The 26,147-nt window shown below is 33.0% G+C and overlaps 4 protein-coding genes and 1 long non-coding RNA gene across 13 annotated transcripts in view; 3 read left to right on the top strand and 2 right to left on the bottom strand.

The window, feature by feature from the left end:
* Nucleotides 1–11,843, bottom strand: part of LOC109532860 (la-related protein 1) — a 21,416-nt gene extending 9,573 nt beyond the window's left edge. Inside the window, exons 1-4 of one of the 4 annotated variants that reach the window (XM_019897934.2) lie at nucleotides 10,828–11,843; nucleotides 2,682–2,738; nucleotides 2,197–2,235; nucleotides 1,864–2,080 (exon numbers count right to left, since the gene is read on the bottom strand). In XM_019897934.2, the coding sequence (XP_019753493.2) occupies nucleotides 1,864–2,080; nucleotides 2,197–2,235; nucleotides 2,682–2,738; nucleotides 10,828–11,511 (997 nt within the window). In that variant the 5' untranslated portion in view covers nucleotides 11,512–11,843. Of the gene's footprint in view, nucleotides 1–1,863; nucleotides 2,081–2,196; nucleotides 2,236–2,681; nucleotides 2,739–3,675; nucleotides 3,995–10,827 lie in introns of those variants that run through there. The other 3 variants (XM_019897938.2, XM_019897935.2, XM_019897939.2) reach the window with 3 other exon arrangements.
* LOC125505770 lies at nucleotides 2,490–3,950 on the top strand. Its single transcript, XR_007282390.1, has 2 exons — nucleotides 2,490–2,573; nucleotides 3,516–3,950. It is a non-coding gene; the product is annotated as an uncharacterized LOC125505770 (long non-coding RNA).
* A 1,286-nt stretch (nucleotides 11,844–13,129) lies between the features above and the next one.
* On the top strand, nucleotides 13,130–17,983 carry LOC109532864 (guanylate kinase). Its single transcript, XM_019897947.2, has 4 exons — nucleotides 13,130–13,446; nucleotides 15,407–15,714; nucleotides 15,768–15,954; nucleotides 16,012–17,983. Exons 2-4 carry the CDS (start codon nucleotides 15,412–15,414, stop codon nucleotides 16,146–16,148), a joined length of 627 nt encoding a protein of 208 aa, XP_019753506.2. The 5' UTR covers nucleotides 13,130–13,446; nucleotides 15,407–15,411; the 3' UTR covers nucleotides 16,149–17,983.
* Nucleotides 17,984–18,498: 515 nt separating this feature from the next.
* Nucleotides 18,499–19,704, bottom strand: LOC109532865 (zinc finger protein 706). Its single transcript, XM_019897948.1, has 3 exons — nucleotides 19,534–19,704; nucleotides 19,183–19,349; nucleotides 18,499–18,958 (listed from the first exon to the last, which is right to left on the bottom strand). Exons 2-3 carry the CDS (start codon nucleotides 19,324–19,326, stop codon nucleotides 18,869–18,871), a joined length of 234 nt encoding a protein of 77 aa, XP_019753507.1. The 5' UTR covers nucleotides 19,327–19,349; nucleotides 19,534–19,704; the 3' UTR covers nucleotides 18,499–18,868.
* Nucleotides 19,705–20,114: 410 nt separating this feature from the next.
* Nucleotides 20,115–25,097, top strand: LOC109532862 (heat shock factor protein). 6 transcript variants are annotated; one of them, XM_019897942.2, is made up of 11 exons: nucleotides 20,115–20,476; nucleotides 20,796–20,904; nucleotides 21,892–22,028; nucleotides 22,082–22,285; nucleotides 22,347–22,589; nucleotides 22,744–22,779; nucleotides 23,177–23,326; nucleotides 23,390–23,637; nucleotides 23,850–23,976; nucleotides 24,340–24,418; nucleotides 24,552–25,097. In XM_019897942.2, the coding sequence occupies exons 1-11, from the start codon at nucleotides 20,375–20,377 to the stop codon at nucleotides 24,695–24,697; spliced, it is 1,581 nt and encodes a 526-aa protein (XP_019753501.1). In that variant the 5' UTR covers nucleotides 20,115–20,374; the 3' UTR covers nucleotides 24,698–25,097. The 6 variants fall into 6 exon arrangements, with proteins under 6 accessions (XP_019753501.1, XP_019753502.1, XP_019753500.1 ...); XM_019897943.2 differs by having other exon boundaries at nucleotides 22,082–22,288; nucleotides 23,874–23,976; XM_019897941.2 differs by having other exon boundaries at nucleotides 22,082–22,288.
* The last annotated feature ends 1,050 nt before the right edge of the window (nucleotides 25,098–26,147 follow it).

Raw genomic sequence — 26,147 nt, 5'->3', positions numbered from 1 at the left:
TTCGTTCTTATTGCGAAATAGGAGCACTATTTATCAATCTGTAATAAAAGACGTGAGAAAATTCTGTCTTTTTTAAAGACAAACATTTTTGAGGCAAAATACCCACAAGAAGTTTGTAAAAAAATGAATCCGCCTTAACAATATAGAACTTATCTATAAAAATGTAGTTTTGGTATTTGTTATAGTACTTTTGAACTGTTTGACAATGACAAATTTTGAATCTCCCCCGAAATACGCCTGCGCCACTTAACTGTCGTATGTCAAAGTGGCAATTGCATTGTTGCTGTTTCATCGAAATCGAACAATTCGCCAGTTCAAAAGTCCACACGCCCACTGGCGGCTAAATTATAACTACACTTTAACTAGTAAAATTTGGCACTTATTTTGATTATATGTCATTGTGATTTGTTTTGCTTAGTTCTACTCAACTTTTACAAGCCTTTAAACAAATAGAAACTGTGTCAGTGTTGTTTAAAGTTATGGAGTTAAAACAAAGGTTAAAATATGGATGTCAGGAAGGTATTCATGATTTTTGCAGTTAACAATGGCGAATTAAGGTTTGAACTGGCGAATAGTATTTTAGAAGCCATCGGTATTCCTAAACCATCGAATTGCAGAATTTCTGTTAATTGCTGAAATATATGGATATCTGATGTATGCATCGGAATACCCATAGAAATATATCTTTTTTTAAGATATGTTTTTATTTTTAATGACAGTATGTAGTTGATTCATAAATGTTCATTGTGTGTTTGTTAGTTGTAAAGTTTCAAGTGTTAATTTTCAATTAGATAACTTCGCGCTGATTTATCTTTGCAGTTACTAATGTTCGTTCATTCAAGAACCATTGTTTATTGTACTCAGTTTTAAAATATTCGGAAAATTCAGACTGGGATATTTGTTCAATATCAGCGTTTCTAATTTTATAACTGCACTCAATTAAGTTTCACACAGTGTTCCCTTAGTGTTAAAGTTAAAATTAGTTAACAATTGCGCAGAAAAATATTTAAAGTTCAAAATGTTTGTGCTCTTTTGATTGTTAAAAAATGTTTAAAAATAGAAATGTTTGCGCAAAATCCCGCCAATCACAGAATTTCAAAGATTCCCTTCCACAATATAATTAAATTTAAGCCAGAAATGTATTAATTAATTTTAAAAATAATCTAATCTTACTGTTACATAAAAAAACGTTAAATTTTTATTTTAATTTCTCTAAAAAAAGTTTTCTGCATATAAACTGTAATAGTAAATGTAAATTTTGCCTCTTCAGTGTCCGGTAATAGTTATCGGTTGCCCACCATTTGAAGTTTTTGTCCAGATATTTTTTTTATGTGGAATTAATTTGAAATATCTGATCAATGTCTAATCTAGAATGAAGTTTGTGAACAGCAATATTTTGTATTTATAATCAATAAATTTATGTATTTGTATTGTTGGTGTTAATGGTTCGTCTTCGGTGCCCATTGATCAGTTAATCAAGAGCCGTTGAAATAAATGCTTGTTTAAATGACACTCCACCAAATATGAAGTTCCCTCAAATTTATAAACTCGCGGAAGAATCCGTGTTTCAGATACAGGATTTATTTTCCAATATTTAAGATTTAAACAGTTACTTTTGCAAGCCTAATTTTCTATGCATGATGCGAGCTGAAGGCATTTTCAAGTGTCTCTTTTAACTATGTTATTATTTACAATATTTTTTTTGCCAAAACTTACGCATCCTACTGGATTAACTGTTGTCAAAGTACATAATTACCTTCCAGGCAGAATCCAACGGGGTTCCAACAAAATTAAAACATTATACATTCTGAAGTACCGAAATGTGGCGAGGGTTAGATTTTAAAAAATATATATATTTCTTACCAGATCGATGATCGTAGTTGATGTGGTTATTTCTTCGCCTGTCATTCTTGTGGGCTTTCGTAAGATCAATATCCAAGGGTACCCATTTCTGCTTAACTGGCTTCTTCTTGTCATCTGAAGATTGCTGCTGCTGGTGCTGCTGCTGCTCGGTAGGGACTTGAGATCTTTCTTTCTGTTGTGGTGCTGGAGGAGCAGTTACTGGACTGGTGGGTCGCTTCTATACAATAAAACACCTCGTAAGTTTTTTCAGCCAAAAATTTTTCAAATTTGGAAAACCACCAATAGATTTTAATTTACTAGTAAGTAATTTGAAAACAAGTTAAAGTTAAGTACCTTTTTAATATCCGCTGGTTTCTGCACGGGTTGTGAGATCTATAACGCAAAAAAGAATAAATAGTAATGTAAGTCATTTAAAATAGTTTGAAGATCATGTAAAAGTATTTAAAGTATAAAAGTGGGCATACAAATCATAAATTCCCTGTATGTATAAATTTAGCCAACAAAAATTCACACGAATGTAAGTGACATCCACATAAAATTGTATGCACAGAATTGTAAAAGCATGGAAAAGTTAATCATTGTTTTTAAATACAGCAAGGTTTATAAACTTGTGGAATTTTTTTATAATACACAGCTCGCCCACTGATGGAGGCTGTCACCGTTTCAAGGTGTCTATGAATTTTAATACAGAGTTGGCAGCCGATAGCTAGGTAAGAATCTTGACCTGATGATAATTACAAACGTAAAAATGTACACAAAAAAATACGAAAATAGCCCAAGAAGCGGAATTCCAGGAAAAAAAATAAACAAAAGCTAACCTCTAGCGGAGGATCTCCTAACGTAGGCCAGTCACAAATATCAGACAAATCACTAGCCTGCAACAAAAAAAGCTTTGTTAGTAACTCAAAATACACCACAATTCATGTATGTTGTTAGATGATAATACAACACTAAAAACATTTTCATGAAATGATTGGGGAAAGCTGAATTGAGCACAATGGATAAAAGTGATTTTTGTTGGCATTAATTTATTGGTCTGGACCAATTGTATCCTGTGTTCTTAATTTTTCTAATATGTTCAGGGTTATTGATTGAACTTTGGCCACTCGGTTTTAAGATCTGATTTGAAGTTTACGAAAAATGTTAAATAAAACCCTTGGGACATTTTTGAAATAGAATGTCGTACTTTTTATTGCCACTTGAATTTGAGTCAATTAATAATTATTTAAAACAAACAGGACGTTAACATTTACAACACTTGTATTTAATACTTTCCCTAAACTTGAAATTAGATATAAAAACAACCCTGTACATCCTACATATGTAGGATTTTTGTATTGTAGCTTAGGCAACATGTAGGGTCAAAGTACCCAATAATAAAACCAGATTTATAACGTGCACCTGTATATCGGATGCTTATTGCATGATTATCAAACCCATAAGTGTGTTTAAAAGAACATGATATCTGTTAGTTTGTTGTTTCTGCCTTATCTGCTATTCGGCTCAATGGAAAACAAATACTAATGTTTAGGATATGGTCCCGTTCGTCAGCCTATAAACACACCTACAGAGTTATTTAATAGTTAACAATCTATTTTTATTTTAAGATGAAAATAGATCTTCCGTTTCGCTTAGCCTTCATATTGTTCCAGGTTTATTAAACGCCACATAAGAAGTTTTTACGTGAATAATAGTCGATGTATTCTAAAATACATCTTCCCCACACAAACATATGTGCATATACAGAATAAAATTCTTAAAACAGTGATGATTCTGATGAATTTCACCCACCCAAATTTCAAAATCACATACCATCAGGATGCTCCTCAATTCGATTTACGAGGACCAAAAGCCAACATAACACAAAACTGCAATATGTATTTATCAACAGACTAAAATCCAGTTGATATTGTTATGTTGTAGAACGACTGTAAAGTGTTGTATTATCGCTAGCAAAAATACATGGCGCTGTACACACTAATAATTATACTCGGTTGAACAGAACTACTTCGACATTATTTGTTTTTGTATGTGAATGTAACAACGCAACCGATTGAATGACGTTATTATATCGATATTAATAATGATAAGGCTTTTTATTACTATAGAAACAAAACTTCCTATGAAGTCTACCTGATATTTACAAATCTCATTACTGTCTGATGTCGCCTGCAGATAATTATCTCAAGTCGCTAAGAAATTGCACAAAACACGTGTTTTAATTATGAACGTAAAGCAAATATAATAATAAGATAGGATATTGTAGATATCAGAAAATACATCACAATCAATTTATTTTACCAACAGATTGAGGTTGACCCTGTATATTTGCTCCTTTATTTCCGAAACGAATTAAAACCCATCAGTTACTTTTCGTATACGGTGACGTGCACAAAACAAATAGTTTGAACGATTTAATAAAAGTTTCTACTAAGAATGCATGAAGAATTCAATGTCAACAATTTCTGCGTATATTTTATCACAGTTAAATGGTGTAATACGCTATTTAAACCCCATTATTCGCTCTGTACAATCTAGTTGTCAACAATAAAGTTCACAACAGCTTTAGATATAATGTATGCATAAATACTTGTGTTGCTTTCTAAATATCGTGAAATTTATCAAAGTCCTTAGAGACGGCCACTGATGCGCTTTTCGAGCTTTTCGGCCATCACAGAAATCGATTTCTTCCTGACGTTTCGCATGCACGAGTAGCCTACAGCTTCAGAGCTGTTTGATCTCGAGCACTCGAGCTAACGAAACGTAAGGAATAAATTATTTACCACGACTGTCTGAAAGCCCGAAAAACTCTCCAGGGTTCATCTTCATATGTTTTTCGGGTACAACGGTTTAAAAACTCAAAAATGCACCAATTTCATGGCAGAATTTGTTGAAAATTTAATGTTTAGGCAGTAAATGACCTCAATTATTGTCAAAATTAGTTGAGTCGTAACACATAAAATAATTGCAATTTGCTTCAATATTCCATCTGATAAAGTGGTATTAATGAGAATTCGTCGAAATAATTGCAAAATCTATAACATTGATTCAACAACTGCAAGAATCCCCAATTACGCAATTATTTCCGGCAATTATTAACTCCTGGCAAGTGAGTGCTAATTAATTTAATTTCATCTTACTGTATCCGAAATAAGTTTGCACACTTTTGTAAATTAATCGTGCACTATTTACGGACTAACTGTGGTTTCGGCAGGATAATAAATCCGCACAATATTCTGATGAACTAAACGCCCCTGTATTTGTTTCCGTGGGGTCATTGAAAATCTGATATTTTTAAAATTCGAACAAAAAAATGGAGAAAAATCCATAAAACCCACATTTCTCTAAATGTTTTGAATGTCTATCAACAGCATCTGGCTCAATGCCAATAAGTTAATGCAGATTTTAATTACTTAATTCAATTGTTTAATATTCTAATAAACGTTCACTGTTCGCGGATTTTTGTGATATTGAAAATTGATTAAATCCATAATACTGAATTGTAAAGTGACTTAAAAAATGTATAGACAAAGGCCAATCTTAAAAATAGCAGATAAATGCAAGGCAAAACAAAAACAATAATTGATCATTCGAATTATCTTTCAAGTATAGAAAAAGGTGTCGAATAAGCCAGACTTTGGCTAATAATATACAAATAGAAGGGCGTTGATTTATTCATGTGGTGACTACTCATTAATCACATACATACATACAGTATGGCAACAGATTTTATTACTACGAGTATAAAGAATGTCGTGTTACTGTGTATAAGAAATAAAAGCAGTTATGGCCGCTGGGTGATTAAAAACTGTAAAACAATGTGTTTTTGAATATTTACATTAACAATTGCATTATTATTATTAGCATAAATCAGCAAACATTGGACAGTAAATTAGAACTATTAACACTTTCTTACTCAATCACCGATTAGAAACTTAGTCAGGAAAATCACTGTTGACAACATGAATATTTAAATAAATTTATATGTAGGTTTTCAAAACCACTACGCATAATTTCTGAGCCAAAGTTGAAACGTAAACAAATACTGGTCATCCATTTTTCACGAAGCGAGTGTTCTTAAAAAACAACCAAACGATTGATGACACAAAAACATAAAAATAGTGATGTGTAATTAGATAAAATAGTGGATAATTTGCATGGCGAATGCGCCGAAACCAACTAAAATTGATAACGACAATATTGATGTAAAAATATCGTAGGATTATTTTTATAAGTTACATTTACTACATCGGTTATTACAAACTTAAATTATGAAGTAATTTAAAAAACCATGAATGAAATCGCTGTGCAGAAAAATTACACAATTTATAAAATGACACAAATCGAGGCGTATTATTACGTTATGTAAACAACATTGTAAGACGGTGTTCAGGTGAGCAGTTGGCTGTTGGTGCTGGAATTTCAAACAGACGGACATAGGAAATAACATACGATATTAAAAGCGATCGGAATTTAATTTTCTAAGTAATAACGCGTAACTTTTAGACATGCTTAAGCTACGACCTTCAGGGATTTAAATGTTAGAATTTCAATTAATTGCAGACCAACCTTACGGTTTAAGGCAGCCAACTATTAATATTAAATTCATAAATGTGGTGATGAACAAGTTACGATACCATTATTACCAAGCTTTGACTGAGAATGTATTTTAATTAGATTGAACTACCTAATCGGAGCCGTCATAAAAACGTTTCAAAAATAATATTCAAAGAATTTTCTTTTCAGAAACCAGCTAAGCACAATAGAGACTGTGTTAATAACTCATTAAAAGAAATATGGGTCCACATGTGCACATAGATTTAATACGATTTTTATCACAAATGTTAATGAATCGATAGTAATAAAATCGTGCAAAAGTTAATATAACTTTTAGCTGAATTGGCTTAAACCATTAACATTCAATAGATTTGAACTCTTGAAATTAGATGTGAAGATTCAACGGTGATTGTAATGACTTCAAATACTCATATAACTTCTAAAAATAGTCCAAAACCGACCAAATAACACTTTGTTAGATTAAAACAAAGACTGTATCTAAACTATTAAATTCAGTCATCTATCTCTAACTAAATTTGATATGGTTTGTTATATCATGAAGCAAACGACAAAAAATTCCAAGTAGCGAAACCAACACCTTAGTAAACAGGCAAAATTGCAACAGAAAAATATGCATATTTGCTATTTATGAGATTAAACTGGAGTCCTGAATATGAAATACAAATTACCTATGCAACGTATCAATGCACTTGACTTGTTACTTGCAAATGCCACTCAAAGGTTTAAAAACAGTTACATTTAATGAACTGAAAGTATATCCTGTTTATTAAAAATGATTTTGTTGAATAAAATAAATGCTTTTATTGACTAAATTCTAGCGTCCCGAGAACATTTCTGTTTACTACTGGGTGAATGATTCGTTGCTAGGCAGCTATAAATTAGTCAGACTGAATTGGAAGGCTTTTTAAAGAGGATGGTTAATCATTCGCAAAACCAAACAGAACAAAAGTATGACCCAATCATAAACTGATGTGGAACAACATAGGGTTTCTCCAATCTTATCTGTTACATAATTACTCGGCCAGTTAATCTAAAAATTTAGCAGATAACACGAAATTGAATTTTTTTGAAATTTATTTAATCCTCATCTTTGTTGCTTCAATTTAAAACATAAAACAACTCAAAACTCTATTTACCATTTTAAAAACCACAAATTTATTACAATGTTTTTCTGATGTATAAGGAAACAATTTGGAATAAGTAAAAACAAATGCAGTTAATAATAGAACACAAATGTTGAATCCAAAAACATGAACTAAAAGTTTCTTTCTAGATGCTTTTTGTTTCTACAAAAAGCTCCAACTTAAACCATGGATAAAGAATATTTTTTTTTACTATTTAGATAGATGAATCTGATTCTCAGTACAACCACCAGTATTAAAGCCACGAGCAAGAAAAATCAGAAGAAAACTGAAAAATTGATAACAAATAAAATTTAATTGTGGAAAGTATTAACACGACAACAAATAACTTAATGATTGGTGGTAATATAAATCAGAAATGATTAAGGAAATATTGGTTTTCTCAAGGAGAATGTTATTATAAATGCGTGCAGTTGTTAATTTGGTATATACATACATACAATGATACAGTTACTGACTGAAATGCTTTAATGGCTGTGAAAGAAATTGTGCACTTGCACCAAACCAATAAAAAACATAACGTTCCTTACCAAGCAACACTACCTAGCCTAAACAGTTAGAACTAATTTATACAGGTGCTCAAGCCAAAGAATTTTCATGTCCAGTATTCTCAAAGCTATATATTTTTCAGTCAAAATAAGTGTAGATTCTGGCACTTAAGCTACCGCGGCCAGGGTATCAAAGAGATAAAGTGTACACTATTTGCTTCAATTTAAATCGAGATTTATCAATATTTTCACACGCCAACGAAAAGTTTTTAAATTGTGCCACGCACTGAAATTGTTTAACTATTGAGAAGATTGTTTAACTCCTAAGAAATATGTTTAAATGCGTCTTTTATTTATTCATTAATTGTTTGCACAGAGGTTTAAACCACAAGACACAAAACCTGTTTCTTCACATACTAGGTGAAAAACAGATTCGATTTTAACATTAGTTCCTATCAGGACATGTATTTGTAAATGGGAGTACATATTTGCATCCGTGAGACACTTTCAATTTACTTCATTTACATTTAGATAACCAATGTGGTAGATAAAAATTTAAGCATCGAAACCTTGTCACTAAAAATAACATGCATTTATAGCAACGCCAGTCTAAGCAGATTATTTGATCTCATCATGCGCCATCAAACAATTTAATTTTTAATATGAAGGCATGAGAAATGTTAACATCAAACATAAGAATCGAGAGACAACGCTATATTATATTTTGAAAGGAAAAAAAATAAAATAATATAAAAACTGTCTTGTGCAGAAATCATACCTACACACAAAAAAACATTTTTAATTAGATAACATTTTTCATAGATAAAATTAGTAGCGATTTGAAACATTTTTAATTATGTTTTTTAGATTTGGATTAGATTACTAAAGACCGAAAAACATTTCTATATGTATTAGATTACTTTTAAGATTTAGATTAACTAGATAACTGTCTGCATTTTTTTTTTAATTGCGGAGTGTTAACGTGTGTGTTCAAGTTCAACGATTTGTTATGAAGCAATTTAAAAAATATTTAATTGACGTTGCTGGTAGTTGTTCCTCACCTTGTCTGCATGTAAACCACGGAAAACTTTCAGAAGTAAACAAGTGTGAATGAAACTCGAATAACAATACGCGGTAATTTAACACTAATCAAAACTGTAAACTCATCAATTAAAAAAAAATAGGCTTCGGCCATATACCAACGTACGAGTCAGTTTAGTGTTTATATTACAAAATATTCATCTAGATTCGATCAAATAACGTAAATAATACTAAAATGCTTAAAAAGCTAATTTCCAAAGCATTAGCAACATTCAAGTAATTTATTTTCTGTGACAATACAGATCTTGACTTAAAATTAAGTAGAGATGGAAACAACTCTCACTAATTTTGCTAATCAAAAAAATTAAATTTAATTTAATTTCGGAAATTTTGAATGTTCAAATGTGATTAGAGCGTATAGAAGACAAGGAACAAAGCGACATTTTTATACAATAGCGATAATGAGGCAAGTGACGCAAGCAATTCAATAGAATATTATTCCGGAAAAATCCAAACGGTGTTTTTTATTTACGGTAAAAATATACATTTGAACCAACAACCATACCGAACATACAGGATTTGTTATTAATCCGGAAGGAACCAATTTCTTTCTCGCCCAACAGTCATGCAAATAGTGAAAAATTACGGCCGAAAAAAACCATTGATTGTAACAGAAATAAGCGCAAAACGTGGTTACTCGATAGCAAGCTGGGACGCAGAGGCTATCAACAGAAAAACAGACGCTCCCAAGAACAATTTAAGTTGAATAGAAACCAGAGAGGAGAAAGCAACGAATCTGGAAGATTTCCTTCAGAAATATCATAAATCAAATCAATAGAAAAATCATAATCTCATGACTGCTCTGATGAGGCTGAAAGTTTTCATTTTTCAAAAGCTTGAGTTTTGTTCGTTCAAATGACTATTTTTGTGTAATAAATAAAGCTTTATACGTTTCCTAATGAAAAAAAACTGTTGGAATTTTATTTATTGGTTACTATTTCTCAGCTGAATAACTTGCCTGATTAAATCAGCCAGAACCCAAGCGCCAAAAGCTCACTCCTAGAGATGATAGATAAAATATGATACTCCTACACCCAGATATCAACAATTATCACTAAAGTAATTAAGAAATAAGTAATGAGAATAAGTGATTTTTTTGGCTTTTCGTATTGGGCACAGCGTCTCAATCTGCTAAATCCAATTAAATTGTTCGGACTTTTAACTGGGTTTTCAAGCCTGGTTACTATGAACGTATCAATTAGCAAGTTTACTAGAAAAATTGATAATAGTAGATATACACCGTATTTACTTGATATTATTATCAATAATAGAAAAGTAGGCAATTAGATTCAAAGTATGATGTTCCAAAAAATAACATGTAAAAATAACTGAAGTTAAAAATAGATTGTATAGTATATTCCAATATGGAATCGGATTTAGGTTTTGCGGTATTTTATGAAAAGCACACAGATACAGCTTTCAAAAATATGTTGTTGAGTATAAAGCATGAAAATGAGTAAGCACATGGAAAAAATCCATGTAAAACCTTCCCTAAGATACTTTTTGACAGATGCTTGAATTGAGCAGAGACCTAAAGCAATAACAAAACAATAACAAAATTGCATGATTTCAGAGCCGGTGATATTAAAAATCAATCCGAAGCACTGTAAGCATAAAATAATTTACCAAAACAACATAACATTAATTGCCTTTACCTGTTGAATATTTGCTACTTGGGGCTCCTTCTTTTCATCAGGTTTGACCGAACTATGTCCATTCGTTTGTCCATTAGGCACTACATCCTGTTTCTTAGGTTGCAGCACTCTACTAGTAACTGGAAGAGCTGGAGCGTTTATTGGAGGCGTATTTACAATTTGATGAGGTTGAATAGAACTTGACTTTTTTTGCCATGGGTTGCTCTTTGGTAAGGGAGCAGCTACAAATACTTTCTTTGTGTCAACTGATTGTTGTTCGGGAATTTTGCTGCTTTGTTCGCGGTCTTTTTCATCTTTATCAAACTTTGGCTTTGGATAGAGCTCCTTTTTGTCATATGATTTATCATGGTGTTTTTCGTGCTTATCGCCAACTCCGTTGACCAACGTCTGTTTTTGCTTTTTTCTTTCAATTTTCCGCTCTTTGCGACTGTGGCTGATGACGGGGGTAAATGAAGCATCATCGTCACATGGTGCTGCCTCAGCCTGAGCCGGCTTATCAATTACTTTAGGTGCAAGGACAGGTTGTGGATCTACTTTAAAGGCTTCTTTAATATTTTCTTTGTTGTTTCCCTTCGTAGGATGCTGGGTACTTTTGAAATTCAGAACTGCCAGTGCATAACTTGGTCCTACATCTTGCTTATCGTCCCGCAAATTAGATTTCGCACCTCCAACGCGTGTTTCCATTTTATATCAGTAATGCAATTTTCGATAGAAAAAATTAACAATTTTCAGTAAATTTGGCAATATGGATACAAACCATGTTTAGCTCAAGAAAGCATGGCACTACTATTTTGTTTAAGTTCGCGAAAAAACGTCAAAGTAACCAAAACAAGTTATATAACGAAGTCTGGAAAAGTTCACTTTTGTTCAAAAACTACACACTACTGACCACAAGTTCACTATTTAAAACCACCATGCATGATCCTCACTATTTTTGTAATTCTTTTATAAAACCCTGCTTTAATGAATGGCCCTAGCCACAATGACAGATTTGACTTCAAGACTTTGACGCAAGTGAAGAGCGCGTAATTTAAATTTTCTTATACTTTTTCAACTTAATACAGGCTTCAACAGAACTCCAGTAACCTGAATCATTCACAAGGTGCAAATAATACGTAAACGTTAATTAAAAACGACACAAATTGGTAAAAAAACCCTTTCGCCTTAGAGAAATTAAAAAAAAACGCGAAGTACGAGAGGAAGTGCTTGTCGTCGATTATGATGTAAGAACACCGGTTAGCGGCATATGTATCAAAAGTAATACGCGAAGTAACTTAGAAATGTATGATAATTCATGAAAGTACACGTTAAAACTCCATAACTTCACGGCAAAGGCTCGAAATATATTATATTTGAGGCAGTTTCCAAAAACGTGTTCAATGCAACGTTGCCAATGATCCGAAATACCTAGATATCTACCGGATAGGAAGCAGAATAAACATGATGTCTAAAGGTAATAGCTCCCTGTTGCCAACGTTTGTCGAATTATTCAATTTTTCTGCAATTAACCGATTTTTAAGTTCACTTTTATAGTTATTTATCCTAATAAAAAGGTTTAAAACACAGGAAAACCATGTATACTAGAGAAAATATCATTAAAAAATTCTAATTTGCTTCAATTTAAACTGGGCTTAGGCAAATTTTAATCAAACAGAAGAAGTTGAATGATGCTCTTAAAGAACTCTTAAGAACAATGGCAATCCTTAAGAAAAATGGAAATTCAAAATTAAAAAATAATTAAGGATTAAATAAGTTTCGCAAAAGACAACTTATCGCAATATTTAAGCATTTTCCTTCATTGTAAAAACTGCTAATTTATTGCACAATTACGGATTAGTAAAAAGTGTAGAAACAACATTGTTAGAAACTGTTCATAAAAAGAATTATTGGTTAATCAAAAAATGTATTTAAACAACCGTTAATTCAAAATAAATGAAAGAAAAAATATAAAATATTTCACATCTTCTTCACTTTACTCATCTCCAAAACCTTCAATCAAACAGGAAAAAGCTATAAAATTGTCGCCGATAAGCGTCAAATTAAATTATGTTAAAAAAATATATTTAAAAATATTAATAAAATAACCAAAAGTTTGGTTGACAAAAAATTGGTTATCACTTAGATCTGCCCCTTTTATACCTACCTATTGCGATTATAGAAAATTTATATTCTTAACAATTTTCCATAAATAATTTATTCATTTTTTTTATTAGATGTAAATTTTGCTTTAACTTGTTAGACTGACAACATCGGAATAGTTGACCTTGTCTATCTATGTTCTATGACACATTGTGACACATGAAGCTCACATTTCTATTGTGAATTGTGAGGTTACATTTGAATGCGACATCTTAAATCCTTTAAGTGCTGTGCGTGTTTATTAATTTGAAGTTCAATGATTTATCAATGCGTTGGTGAATTCACGGATTAATTGGATTATAATTAAATCCACACTTGTTTCTTCAAGCCAACATTTTCAAATTGACGTGGCTGTTCACAATAGCATCCAGGTAGTTGGGTTTACTATTGTGCACAACCTCATTGAACCGGTTCATTTTCTTGAACATTAAAGTTTAAACAGTTTGTGAACGGTTTGCGTTGGTCAGTTACTACAGATTGGTAAGTACGAATTAAAGTGTTTAACACCTTATTGGCACGACCAATAACAGTTTATTAAATTACTTTTTACTTCCATAAACAAAGTGCGTAAATAAAGGCAAAACAAAGAAAAAAGCCCATCACCACAGGGCTAAAAGGTTCAATTTGCGGACTAAGAAAAGCAAGATTTGCTGAAAAGCTACACTATTTTGCAAATTAACTTGTAACGTAAAAAAGGCCTTCTTAGAAATGTTGTTAATATTCAATCATTCTTAGAAATGTTGTTAATATTCAATCATTAAGTGGTTATCCTGCACCATTGTTGTATTCTATCGGTTGTATATATCACAATATGCCTGAATTTGTCCTGAGTGTTTCAGTTACTCACACGTGCCCACCACATTTTCATATATAAAAGACTATTTTTGTCAAGACAAGCAACAGCAAACTAATAAATTATTTGAGAACGAAAATGCTATCTCCAGACTGCTGTATTTTTGTCCTAAACTTGAAAACGTTAAAGTTAAGAATACATGTACAGATGCTTTATGACGGACAAAACGAGTTTAATATAAATATATTTTTTGAATCACTATTTGATAGGTACCTGCATACTAAACATAGCTTCTACAAGCATTCAGTCCAGTATCAAATTGAAATAACTGAGACGTGCATGTTAAAACCCCCAGTTGATTTAAAATGAGTAAATTCAGACATTTTTGCTTTGCAAAATTACTCGTTAACAGATATGGAAAGAAGTCAGTTAGTTAACTGGTTGCAGTATTGTAATGATAAGATATTGTCCTTGTACAGTAATAACCAATTGCTTTTTTTATGCAAAATAGCACGGACTAGAACAATAAATAAATCGTTCTAACTGCCTAATCAACCAAATAGCTAGTCTCATTAACGTCAGTATAATTAAAATATTACAAAGTAACGTTTGGCTTCCACGCAACGGACCAACTTATTAGGAGACGTTTTTATGCATGATTTATATTCTAGTCAATTCACTTAGTGCTTGTTCAAGGGTGGTTGCTTATGCTTATACATGCAATACACATACATTTCCAAAGTGATATTTAGATAGAAATGGAACGTTACCTAAATGAAAAACACTTTTCTCAATATGAGCTCTGGTAAGTTCTCCGAATTTACCTTTAATCAGGGACCAGATAGTGTATAATTTTAAATTTAACGTTAATTTTTCTTTGCAAGATAATTTACATTACCTAATTAGAAGGGGCAGGTACTTTGGTGTAATTACGAAAACTTCTTAATCAGTTCAATCAATAATAATTATTATTTATTTCTATGACTATATGACTTAGAAAGTAAAACAATGAGACAAGCAGACGTACCTTTCTTCAGCTTATCCTTAACTTCTAATCCTTGGTCAAGACACACACACATCAATTTTTCTAAACAATATAATCCAATCAGCCATCGAAAATAGACATAAAAAAACATCGCCAAAAAACTAACGACTACACCAGAACATGCTTTTTCAACCTGCAACCACATAACACAACCACCCTGTGATCTATAACTGCGACCAAACGACCATACCACACGAAGAAACAAACAATGATTTGTTGTAGTCAGCGAAAAATATCAGATAATGTATTTGAAATGGATAACATTTAACCAAACAAATATCAGCAACTTCAACGTAATTCATATCAGCTTACATTAGCGAATACCATTTTGATTATGGATAGAAGATATAAAATCCTTTATCTGAGTATAATAGGTATCATTGGAAACTGCAGATTAAGTACATAAAAATTGCTAGTTGATTATCTAGAAATTATATTGTTTGTAAACTTTATGCACGTAGTGCGTAATCACATCTATTACGAAAATCTTCCGTTTCATCTAAACATAACTGAAAAAAATGCTATATTTCACCTAAATAAACAACAATTAGAACAAAAAAATACCCTGTGCGTAAAAATTTACCAATTTAAAACAATTTCAGTATATATGCATAAAATGTGCGCCGCATATCACAGACCGTTAGTTTTCTGCGGCCCCTCCGGGTCTGGCAAGAGCACTTTGGTTACTAGAATGATGCAGGAGTTCCCGGAAAAGTTTGGATTTAGTGTTAGTCACACAACCAGAAAACCTCGCGCTGGAGAAACTGATGGCAAACATTATCATTTCACTTCCAAAGAGGAGATGCAAAAATCTATTGATGATGGAAAATTTATTGAAACGGCTACTTTCAGCGGAAACATGTATGGAACTAGTTGGGAATCTGTTGAAGCCGTAGCGAAGCACGGCAAGGTAAAGCAAGCCGATAAAATAGGAAAAGTTCAATCTATTCTCGAATTATGCAGGTGTGCGTGCTGGATATTGATGTACAAGGAGTGAAGCAAATCAAGAAGACTTCCTTTAAGCCATGGTATATTTTTGTCGAGCCTCCGTCTATGGAAGAATTGGAGTCCCGACTCAGAGCTAGGAATACTGAAAGCGAAGAGAGCTTGAACCAGCGGCTAACCGTAGCAAGAGAGGAACTTCTTTATGGTAAGTAATCTAACATCTAGCAACGAGCAGAAACAATACTTTTTTATTAATTTACAGGCAGGTCTCCAAAAGCTTTCGACGTAATCATCACAAATGACAACTTGGATCATGCATATGACTCACTGAAGGCGTTTTTGATGAAATATGTCTTCAATGCTCCGCCAACCACTAATGGAAATGCAAAGGACTATTAATAGTAGACGCTTGGTACTTAATGCTTTTTTGGTCGATGTGTAAGGTAATTTTTATCATTAACTGCCGCTTAGCTGTTGGTCGAAAAAATTCAGTTAAGTTAGAGCTAAGAAAACCGCTGTATATTTTACTAGGTGTGGAATACTGGAAATTCAGCTTGAAAAAACACCTAAACTTCTTTTTAATCGTTCTAAAAATATTATTTAACGATTTGAAAAGCTCACATTAGAGGTATTTCGAGAAAGCTGGTGCTCAGTTATTAATCCCTTTTTAGTCCTACGCATTTTTTCTTTATATATATTAGAGTAGTATACAAGGACTTGACGGAACATACATGAGAAAATTGAAAAATATCGGAAAATTAGCTTTTAACTTATTTTATTCCTAAAAGCGAGTCACCTTGCCATTATCCGAAGGCTTGATGCTTACAATTTATTGTTAAACTAAATAACGCTATATTAGTAGTAATTATTGAAACACCCAGTTCAATTTGAACAATGGAAACTTATTGAGTAAGTTACTGTGAGTGTTAAGAATGCAGTATTAACTGAACTCCGCGTATCAACTTTTTTTACAACTCTACCCATATTATTGATAATACTCTATTACTGAATAGCAATATAAAATATTAAATAGTCGGAACCAAGCTAATAGATTTTTGAGCAATACTTTCATACATATCAGCAAAGTATAATGCCCAAAAAAGACCGAGGTTCTTTATTTGCAGAAAATAATTCGGTCGTTTAACAGTAATAAGAACATGTGTTTCATGTTAAGAAAAAGTCTGTTTAAATAGTTGAAAAATTGAAGTTAATATTGTAGATATTTACTGAACAATTTAAAATTCAGGTTTACGTCCCGATGATGTGTCGCACGCTAATTAGTAAATCATTTCGAGATGGTTTTATATTTATTAGGGTCTGTGTTTAGTAGAGTAGTATAGAAAATAGGTTTTACTGAATTTTACCCAAATTTTATTAATAAACTGCTCAGCAAAATCAACGTTACAATGACAAATTTGGACCCACTTTAGAACTCGTTAAATTCTGAATGCTGCGAGCGATCCTCTTTCTGTTTGAAGCGTTGTTGAGTGCAATTCTTTTTCCGTCAGTGCGTGTTTTTGCATAAAAATAATATAAGTTTTTTAAGATAATTTTTTTACAAGATGGACAAAAAACTTTTTTTGTATTTCAACACCATAGACATTAAGATAGGCCTCGTATTTCCACAAGTTTTTAAATTTTTCGCTCATATCGTTTATTTACAGAGTGGTCTTAAACAATAACATTTTTGGTGTTGCAGTTAAATATTTGAAAGTAAATTTATCATTTTTTTCTTTGCCGTCCTGTGGAAAATTTATCTGAGGTGCTTAATTTTTACCAAAGCATTGACGAACAGAAAACAAATGGGGCTTGATAAGGCTTCAAACAGACACGAAATCGCTAGAAGCAATCAGAATTTATTCAGTGATAAAGTTAGGGCAAATTTGGCTGTGTGTGACTTTGTTAAGCATTTTAGTTGCATTTAGTAAAGAAAGCCATGTGTTTTAAAACGAAGCAAAGTATGTGTTATTATAGCTTTAAGACTGATTGATTTAAGAGGACAAAATTATTTACTATGTTAATTTTAGTCGCTTAGTAGTGCCATTAGGTCTGTGGCGGAATTATATTATTGGTATTTCAGCCAGTGAAAATATTGTCTCGTAACGTTTCTTTTCTAGTCTAAAGTATTACATGGAGGTCACATTTTGAAAACAATTTATATTTGGACTGTGCAAGTGTAGTATTTACTAGCCATAGTAGTACTCTGAGTTGAATAAAACGAGTTATTTTAGAAATATTTTTTTATTTCATTCCTATATTAAAATGATTAACAGTGTGTTTCATAGCACTATGCAAATATTGCAAGAGCGTGTTTGGAAGGAAATAGAAAAGGTATATTTGCTGAAAAAAAATCTTTTCTCAACGCCGAACTAGTATCTATACTGGGAAGCGTTGCAGTTATTTCTGTCCTCATGTGTTCTACTTCTTCATTGCCCCTATGCTAGTATGACTTCACCGGGTGTAGGATAAACTGAACTGTGATAAGTAGTGGTTTTACCTCCTCCCAGAATGGCATGTCTCTTTCCGACATCATTACTTGTTGAGCCGCTGTCCTAGAAAGTGTCGCCGCGATCTTGTTTCAATCGGCCAAGAGAGTTCCTGGTTAGGCTTCGAAGTTCTTATATCCAGTCTAGTGAGTCTGCCACACGATTTTATAGCCTTTATCTCGGTGGTAATATATCAGATTGTATAGCCTCTTTTCCTCATTTTCTGGGAGCAGGTTGTTCTATGAATGACAGAAGTCTCCAAAAAAATCAGCAATTGTTCTTTTATTTTGTCTTATTACATGAAACGTATAGTACAGATAAGCAATTCTTCGGTTCCTTTTTCATTTGGATTAACTCAACAAAAAAATCCACATGCATAAATGTCCTTAATCAAGGAGCAAAAAAGCAAGTACTTCTTAGAATAACATTTCAATTTATTTATAAATGTAGGAAAACATCACAAACGTACAAAAAAAATTACTATGCAACACATATGCTAATGAAATAAAGATTAATTACATCCATTGTAAAAAGAATAGGGTCATAGGTAATTAAGTAACATAATTAATTGAAATTAAAAAATATCAATAACCAAAAATTTTAGATACTTGGAATAATGCTCAAATCGTGATTTCATAGATCTTTCAAATCTTGAGGCATGTCGTTTTTAGGGTGCTTGTTTTCAAAGTGCTGCTTGTAGGTTTTCGGATCCGGCATTTGTGCCTAAAAAAAATAATATTTTTCTAAATCTTACTGCTAACAAAATCGAAACGAATTTTGAAATTCAATTAAAAATGCGTAAACAAATATTTAATTCTTGTGTAGGTAACTAGCATTCAATTGGGGCAACGTCTAGATGAAGTTGGAATGTTCTTCTTTGAAATGAATTTTTTTCGAGTGTTAAAAGACTTGCTGTTGAAGAACATGAATTTAACGAAACTACATACCTTGCAAACTGCACAAACGTGAACTAAGGCCTTCTGAGCAGCCTTTTTCTGATCGTTGGCACTATGCCCTTGTTGTTTTTTAATTTTTGCAGCTTTTTCAGCAGATTTTTGTTGAGATTGAACTTTTTGCTGTCCTCTAGCCATTTTTTACGTCAATACTGCTGGGTCTAAAAATTACACATACATTCACCCGTAGAGTACAAGAGATTCTTCTCTCTGTGATTATTAGGTTCTTTATACAGTTACTTTGAAAGCTAGGTCATAGACCAAACGTGTTCAATTGAACAATTTGTTCTAACCTAGTAGAAATAATCATGCAAAGGAAATTAGTGATAAGAGCACAATACCTACCTTGGAAGTAGATATTTAGAAATTGTTACACTTGATGGCGATTGTAAGATGGATAGGAGCCACTCAACTCAAAATATTATTGAACTGACGGCTGCGAGGCAGCTTCCATTCGGTAAGGACTCGATCAAGACAGGAAGGAAAAAAGCATATCAGGTTCGACATAAACCTCAAATGTCTTTAATCAAGACCATCGACAAATAAATTTGTCCTTGGAGGGTCATTAAAGAATCGATTTTCACTAACTGTAATACCTTTTTACCTCAAGTTAAATAGTTCTTCCTAAATTTGACGACGTTAATTTGCATTGAATAAAAATATCTAAAAGTTGTTTTTTAGGCACGATCATAGTGATCATAATCCACAGTGATACAAGTAAAGAGAGATAACATGCCGTCCACGAGCAGCGACTCTTGTCTATATACAATTAGATTAATGAATTGTACATGGACAAGGGTCGACGTTATTGAAATTATGATAATTATTTCAGTTAAGTACATATATTTAACTAAATTAAATATTGCAATAAATTTGTATTTACTTTATTTTGTATACCTCTATAATCATAGCACATATTCTGTCTCTTGCTAATGATCATATGTCATTGTATTTATTATTTATGTCTAGCTATTGTCAGCTGTAGTCATTGAGCATTGGTTTTGCTTGTATTTAGTGCGAACCAGAAATGTTTACTAGATTTGCAAAAAAACAACAATTTCCAAGACCTGAAGAGTGTTGCGAGGTTTCTTTCGATTAAATAACCGCTGTCAGGCCTGTCAGGTTTCGTCTGTGGTGATTTGCGGTGTTTCAGCGAAAGTGACCGACATATTTGCGGGAAAACAAAATGTATCCATTTCAGGAAAATGGGAATATTTCTGCATTTTTGGGAAAATTGTGGAAAATGGTAAACGATTCCAGTACAGACCATATCATTTCGTGGAATGAGGTAATAATCTATATTTTAACTCGGCTTTGAGTTGCCCAGATTGAACAGTTCTTTTCGGGTCAGAGTTTACTAATCGTTCGCCGAACGTTTAGAATATAAATCTAGTAATTCGATTAATTCCCTAGTAGAAGGCAAAACTTAATAAACTAACCGACCAATACATCAGGCTTTAAGCAACTGAATAAATAATATATGTATAACAAACTAAGCAAGTTGAGACCGCTTTCCATGAGCATGCACCTACTTTGTTAAGTTCCTTTTTGCAGTTGCAAAATCAAGGAAGTATTACCTATATCTATCACGATTTATTAACTTTCAGACTGGAAATTCATTTATCATCCATAATCAAGCACAGTTCTGGTATGAAATGCTGCCAGTTTACTACAAGCATAACAACATGAGCAGTTTTGTCAGGCAACTAAATATGTGTAAGTCATTTTAGGTCAAACAATTATTATTATTATACGCCTTGCTGTTTACCTACAGCAGTTACATCAGAATCATGCACACACCGTAGCCACCAAAAAAACTTCAAATTTCACACGTTATAATCGGTCAATATTTTAATTGTGCAACATTCATTTGATGGTTACTTAATCATTTCATAGTGAAATTTTCTCAAGGAAATGTGAAATATGTGACATAGGTTGGGCTTTTTCTAAAATAAGCGGCAAATTCTGTCTATGCAACAGAACGCTCGAAATTGGGACTCCTAAATAGTGCGTCCAGACCTGACGAGCCTTAGTGTGAGCCGCCGCAAAGTTCCATTGATATTTCTTCAAAATACCGACAGAAAATGGACCGTATATCAGTGTTTTGACGAAACATCAAAGGAATCAACTGCGGCTCAGGATCGGCTGGTTAGGTCTGTACGCGGCATAAAAACATGCAAAACTTCATGAACAAAACGTATTTTTCCCAAAAGTAATAATAAGAATGGCTGGCTAACAACGATTGGCTGTAAAGCTGATTTTTTAGCGACAGTTGATATATTAGGTATTATTTCTTACCGGTTAATAGATGTGTTTTGTCCAACTTTTTAAACACACAGAACACATTTTCATCATCAGTGTAATTGTACGGGAACCTTTGCAACTGGCAATGAACGTTTTTTGAAAACCCAGCATAGGAGACTCCAATTGCTTCCTTCGTATGGAAAGCAGAGTCGATGAAAGAGTGTGAAAAAGTGTGAAAACATGCAGCGACAGATAATCAATGAAATCTTGGTTTATTAGGAAAACTACGAAGAATATAAAAACTATATGGACTTGAGAAAACTAGCCAATGCTGACATGATATTTTAGTCTTAGACAAAGTAATTATAAGATTAGGATGAAAAATTCCTTGAGTTGAATTTCAGTCGAAAAAACTGCAATCGGATGATAAGTGTAATTTTAAATTAAACCTACTTGCAGATGGATTTCATAAAATCACCAGCCTGGAAAATGCAAGTCTTTCATCAGCCCAAAAAAGCGATTCGCAAAGTATTCAATTCTATCATCCATATTTTCAAAAAGATGAGCCAGAAAAGCTAAAAGAAATTAAAAGAAAGGTATAGAAGGAACGCTTAAATAACAAACATACAGAGCTTGATTTGTTACTTAGGTTGCAAAACCTAACGAAGGACAGCAACCCATAATTATTCCAGACTATCTAAAAAAGGCCCTAACTGATGTGAAACAACTTAGAGGGAGACAATCAAGCGTCGACAGTCAATTATCTGCAATGAAACAGGAAAATGCTGTTCTGTGGAGAGAGTTGGCCATATTGCGACAGAAACACATAAAACAGCAGCAAATCGTCAATAAGGTTGCAAGTGAATCCGTTTTACGTGATTAATTCAACATTAATTTATATATATATATGTTAGCTTATTCAATTCCTGGTTACTCTGGTTCAACCAAGCCCTCAATCGAGAATGGGTGTGGGTGTGAAAAGACGGATGCCTCTCATGCTTCACGAGCATTCCCTAAAGAAAACCAGAGGTAGTAAGAAAAATGGTCTTCAAAATATCGACCCAGGCCCAACGATTCACGAACTGGACTCGGATACTGACCTGTTTCCTGAACAATTACTTGATGAAGCTTCTTCTAGCATTGAAGAAATTCCTTTGGTAAGTTTTTCATTCAATCGCAATTATTTAACGAATAATAATAAAAAGGTCTTACAAACCCTCCATGTCAACGGTTTCAATATTTTCCATTAAATTCTGATATGTTATGTGGGATTAACTTCAATGTTAATTAATAGCTTTGCTTTTTTAAAAGGAAATGGCAGTCTCTAATATGGACAAACCTAATAAGGTATGAGATATTTTAATAGTTTTACTTTCATTATCTAGTCCTCCGTAACCACAAATGGATCGGCATGAATCATCGTTTGGCTTTTTTACGGCTTTATAAAATACAAATATCGGGAGCCAATTAGATTAGGAATTTTTAGCCTTAGCAACTGAAATATTAGAGTTAGACGGTGGTCCTCTGTTCATCGCAATTTTGAAACTCGCACCTGTGCTGCTAAAAAGCATGGATTTAATAGGATGTTTTGCGAAGTGTTTAGTCTGTTTATGATGATAAGAACAGTAGGCGGTGTTTCATGAGCAAGGGGTATTATTTTGGGGAATTTACTTTCCTGTGGAAATGAGAAATGCACTGGAGCAACTTAAGAAAGCTCGCGGTAGAATTGATTTACTATTTCTAGATTGACAGTCCCATTACTCCTAGTTCCCAGGGAACCAACGAAGGTCTTTCAGCGAAACCAGTCAGCTCTCCAGCGTCGTCTAACCAAAGTGATGTAGCAACTAGCTGGCAACAAAACGAATCAGCACTTTGGGATGAATCCGATTTTGCGGTATGATCACGACAGCTTAGTAACATTGAAAATAAATTGACTTATTAAAATTCTTATGAGTAGGCTCTAGATGACGAAGTGACTGAAAATGAGGAATTAATCAACTCATTACAGAAGAATAGAGAATCGGAGAAAGTGTTCCTAAATCCAAACAGTCGGGATGCACTAATTGGAAATCTTCTAAATACTGAAACATACAATGCAATTGCTGGAAAACCAGCTGCCAGCTCCAATAATCAAGTAGGAGACCCTGTGGATGAAGCTAACATGAAAGTGGCGAAGAAGGAATCTAATGTCAACATTAATACAGAGTTAGTAGATATTTGTACAATACGCGACAATATTATTTGCGCTATTTGCTTGTCCTTTGCAGGCTAATTTTTGTGCTCTATTGGCTATTTAAATTATTATTCGCGGAACACCAAGCGATTTTAGAGATTCAACGAAAACACAAAGCAGTAGCACACTTTTTAGCCTAATTTCTAGATTCAATTCAGCATATTAATACGGTTGCTCACGTTAGTACACGAAGTACTAATGCTTTCAGGACTGACCTGGATCTGCATGTTGACAGCACTCAGACGGAATTAGATCAATTAAAGGACATCTTGAATGGCTGCTCTACGTTCGATCCCAGCACTCTACTTGGGGTAAGATCCCATTTTTTTAACAAATATACTCTAGTTACTGATATCAGCATCAAAGTGTTTGTATTCAAAATTCCCCGCCCCTACACTTACACATCAGATAACTTATTGAGCAGTGTTAACTAAGCAAGTTTGGTTGCCTGTGGATAACGCGCTATTTAAATTGTCATTCATTGTTATTAACGGTAATCTTAACACGTACAGGGAAATTAATAAACGTTTCAGTTCGCCTGCAATTAATCCAATCGCTGATAAAACCATGTCGAAACTGTTTTTGCAATTTTGTCGAATATAAACTCGATGCGTTATTTATCATGCATGTCACCATTAGCGGTGGCAATTAACAACATATCTGTAATATTTCAGCTTTTTTCTGAAAACGAATCCCAGTACGGAATTAAGAATACTATACTTGACAAAGAAAATCCTGCAGAAGAGGAAGAAGGTATGGGATCTCGATATTTGTTAGGCACTAAATGTTAAAACCAACAATTGTTGGCCAACCACCGGTCTGGCAATAGTTGTTACATCTTGAAATATTGCAAATAGTAAAATTTCTGAAAATTTCAATTTGATAGATTTTCCCGACCTGATTGACGTTAGGGAGTTAAACAATGAGGTGAGCAATCCAGAGCCGGATGCTATTCTCTCTGCATCAAACTCGGGCCTAAATACTCCGATAATAGTAAAAAATGCACCAATATTTCCCAATAAAGGAGAATAGTTCGCATCTGCACATGAATGTTCAAATATATTTTTATACTTAACCAGGAAATTTGCAGCAAGTGTAAATAGCAAAGGTGAAATTTTTCATATTGTATTTAACTCGGATAAAAACTACTTCCAAAACTATTAGTAAAAAATTTGAGTCTATTATTATTGTATATTCTGTAATAATTAAATTCTTGGTAATGGTCAGTTAAAATATATTTAAAATAAGGTAAATATTGTTGATATTCTCTATAGTTGAAGTGGTTATTGGTACGGTACAGTGGCTAATTAAGTAAAATGTTATTATTTATAGCTGCTAGTCCAAACAATGTAATCAAAATTGAATCCTTATAATACAACATATACAACACACAACCACATACAATTTTACATTAATAAATTAGTTAGAAGCAGTAACAAGTTTTATTTTAATAATACAGGGGCTGCAAATTCAAAAAGTTCCTAGTAGTAATTTTAGGAAAAGCTGTAGAAATGTTTTGTGAATAAAAGCTATTCTTATTAGAGAAGAGTTTTTTCACGATTATCACTAAGGTCGCAAAGAACAGTACCTAATGGTAAAGTAGACATTTTAAACCGGTAAAAATAGCAGGAAGTCCTCGGTCGGAGATGCAACAAATGCTGCAAATCCAATCCAATTATTCGCTTCTGAGACAAAGGCTGCAAGACGAAGATTGCCAGAAAATAAACTCAAAGTAAAAGATCTTTAGGCCATAGGATACAATGGATTGCAATGAAAGTACAACATAATAAACTGAACCATCTGAACTGCAAACGATTCACAAGGAAGTCCCAGCAGATAGCGAAATCGACCTCGAGGCCCAGGAATCGAACACAAACCGCAAAAGTTTTTAATTTTTGTTCCAAACGCGCATTAGGTATGAAATAAAGTTTCGACAAAGTGGTGAAACTCAATTAGTGTATAAGAGTTTCATTTGAGACGTTTATGAAAAGCTTGATTCGCCACACAAGTTTCAATAAGAAAATCGAATTATATTGAAGGTATTTCGGGCTGTTTCTGAATAGTTACCATTCAATTAACGCGTAGTACAGTATGATAAAAAGCATTCAGTTTCTTTCATAACATCCAAAAATAGCAGATTATACAGGGTATATCATTTAAAATCCAATATCGCACAGTGTCAGTGTCTCAGTGAGAATGTATCTAAAATTTCGATTTCGCGCATTCACGAATGCTGATCGGCATGTCCGAGAGTTTCTCGAGAAGTTGTAGACTAAGTGAAAAGTTGGAAAGACTTATAAGAGCAATATTTTAACTGGAGTATGATTCCCGAAAGTAAAGGTAATTTAAGAAATTGTTGCCGTTGAGACAACTGCGGTTCCTTTTTTATTCAAAATAATTGAAACATGGATCCAGCTATTATTTTAAAACATTTAACTAAAATTAAGCACAAATGCTTACGCCCAGCTAGTTGAATTTCAAA

The sequence above is a fragment of the Dendroctonus ponderosae genome, unplaced genomic scaffold (genome assembly GCF_020466585.1).
Source record: "Dendroctonus ponderosae isolate FM_Combo_2020 unplaced genomic scaffold, Dpon_F_20191213v2 Dpon_F_20191213_1, whole genome shotgun sequence".
Classification (NCBI taxonomy): domain Eukaryota; kingdom Metazoa; phylum Arthropoda; class Insecta; order Coleoptera; family Curculionidae; genus Dendroctonus; species Dendroctonus ponderosae.
This window is presented reverse-complemented; position numbering and strand designations above follow the sequence as displayed.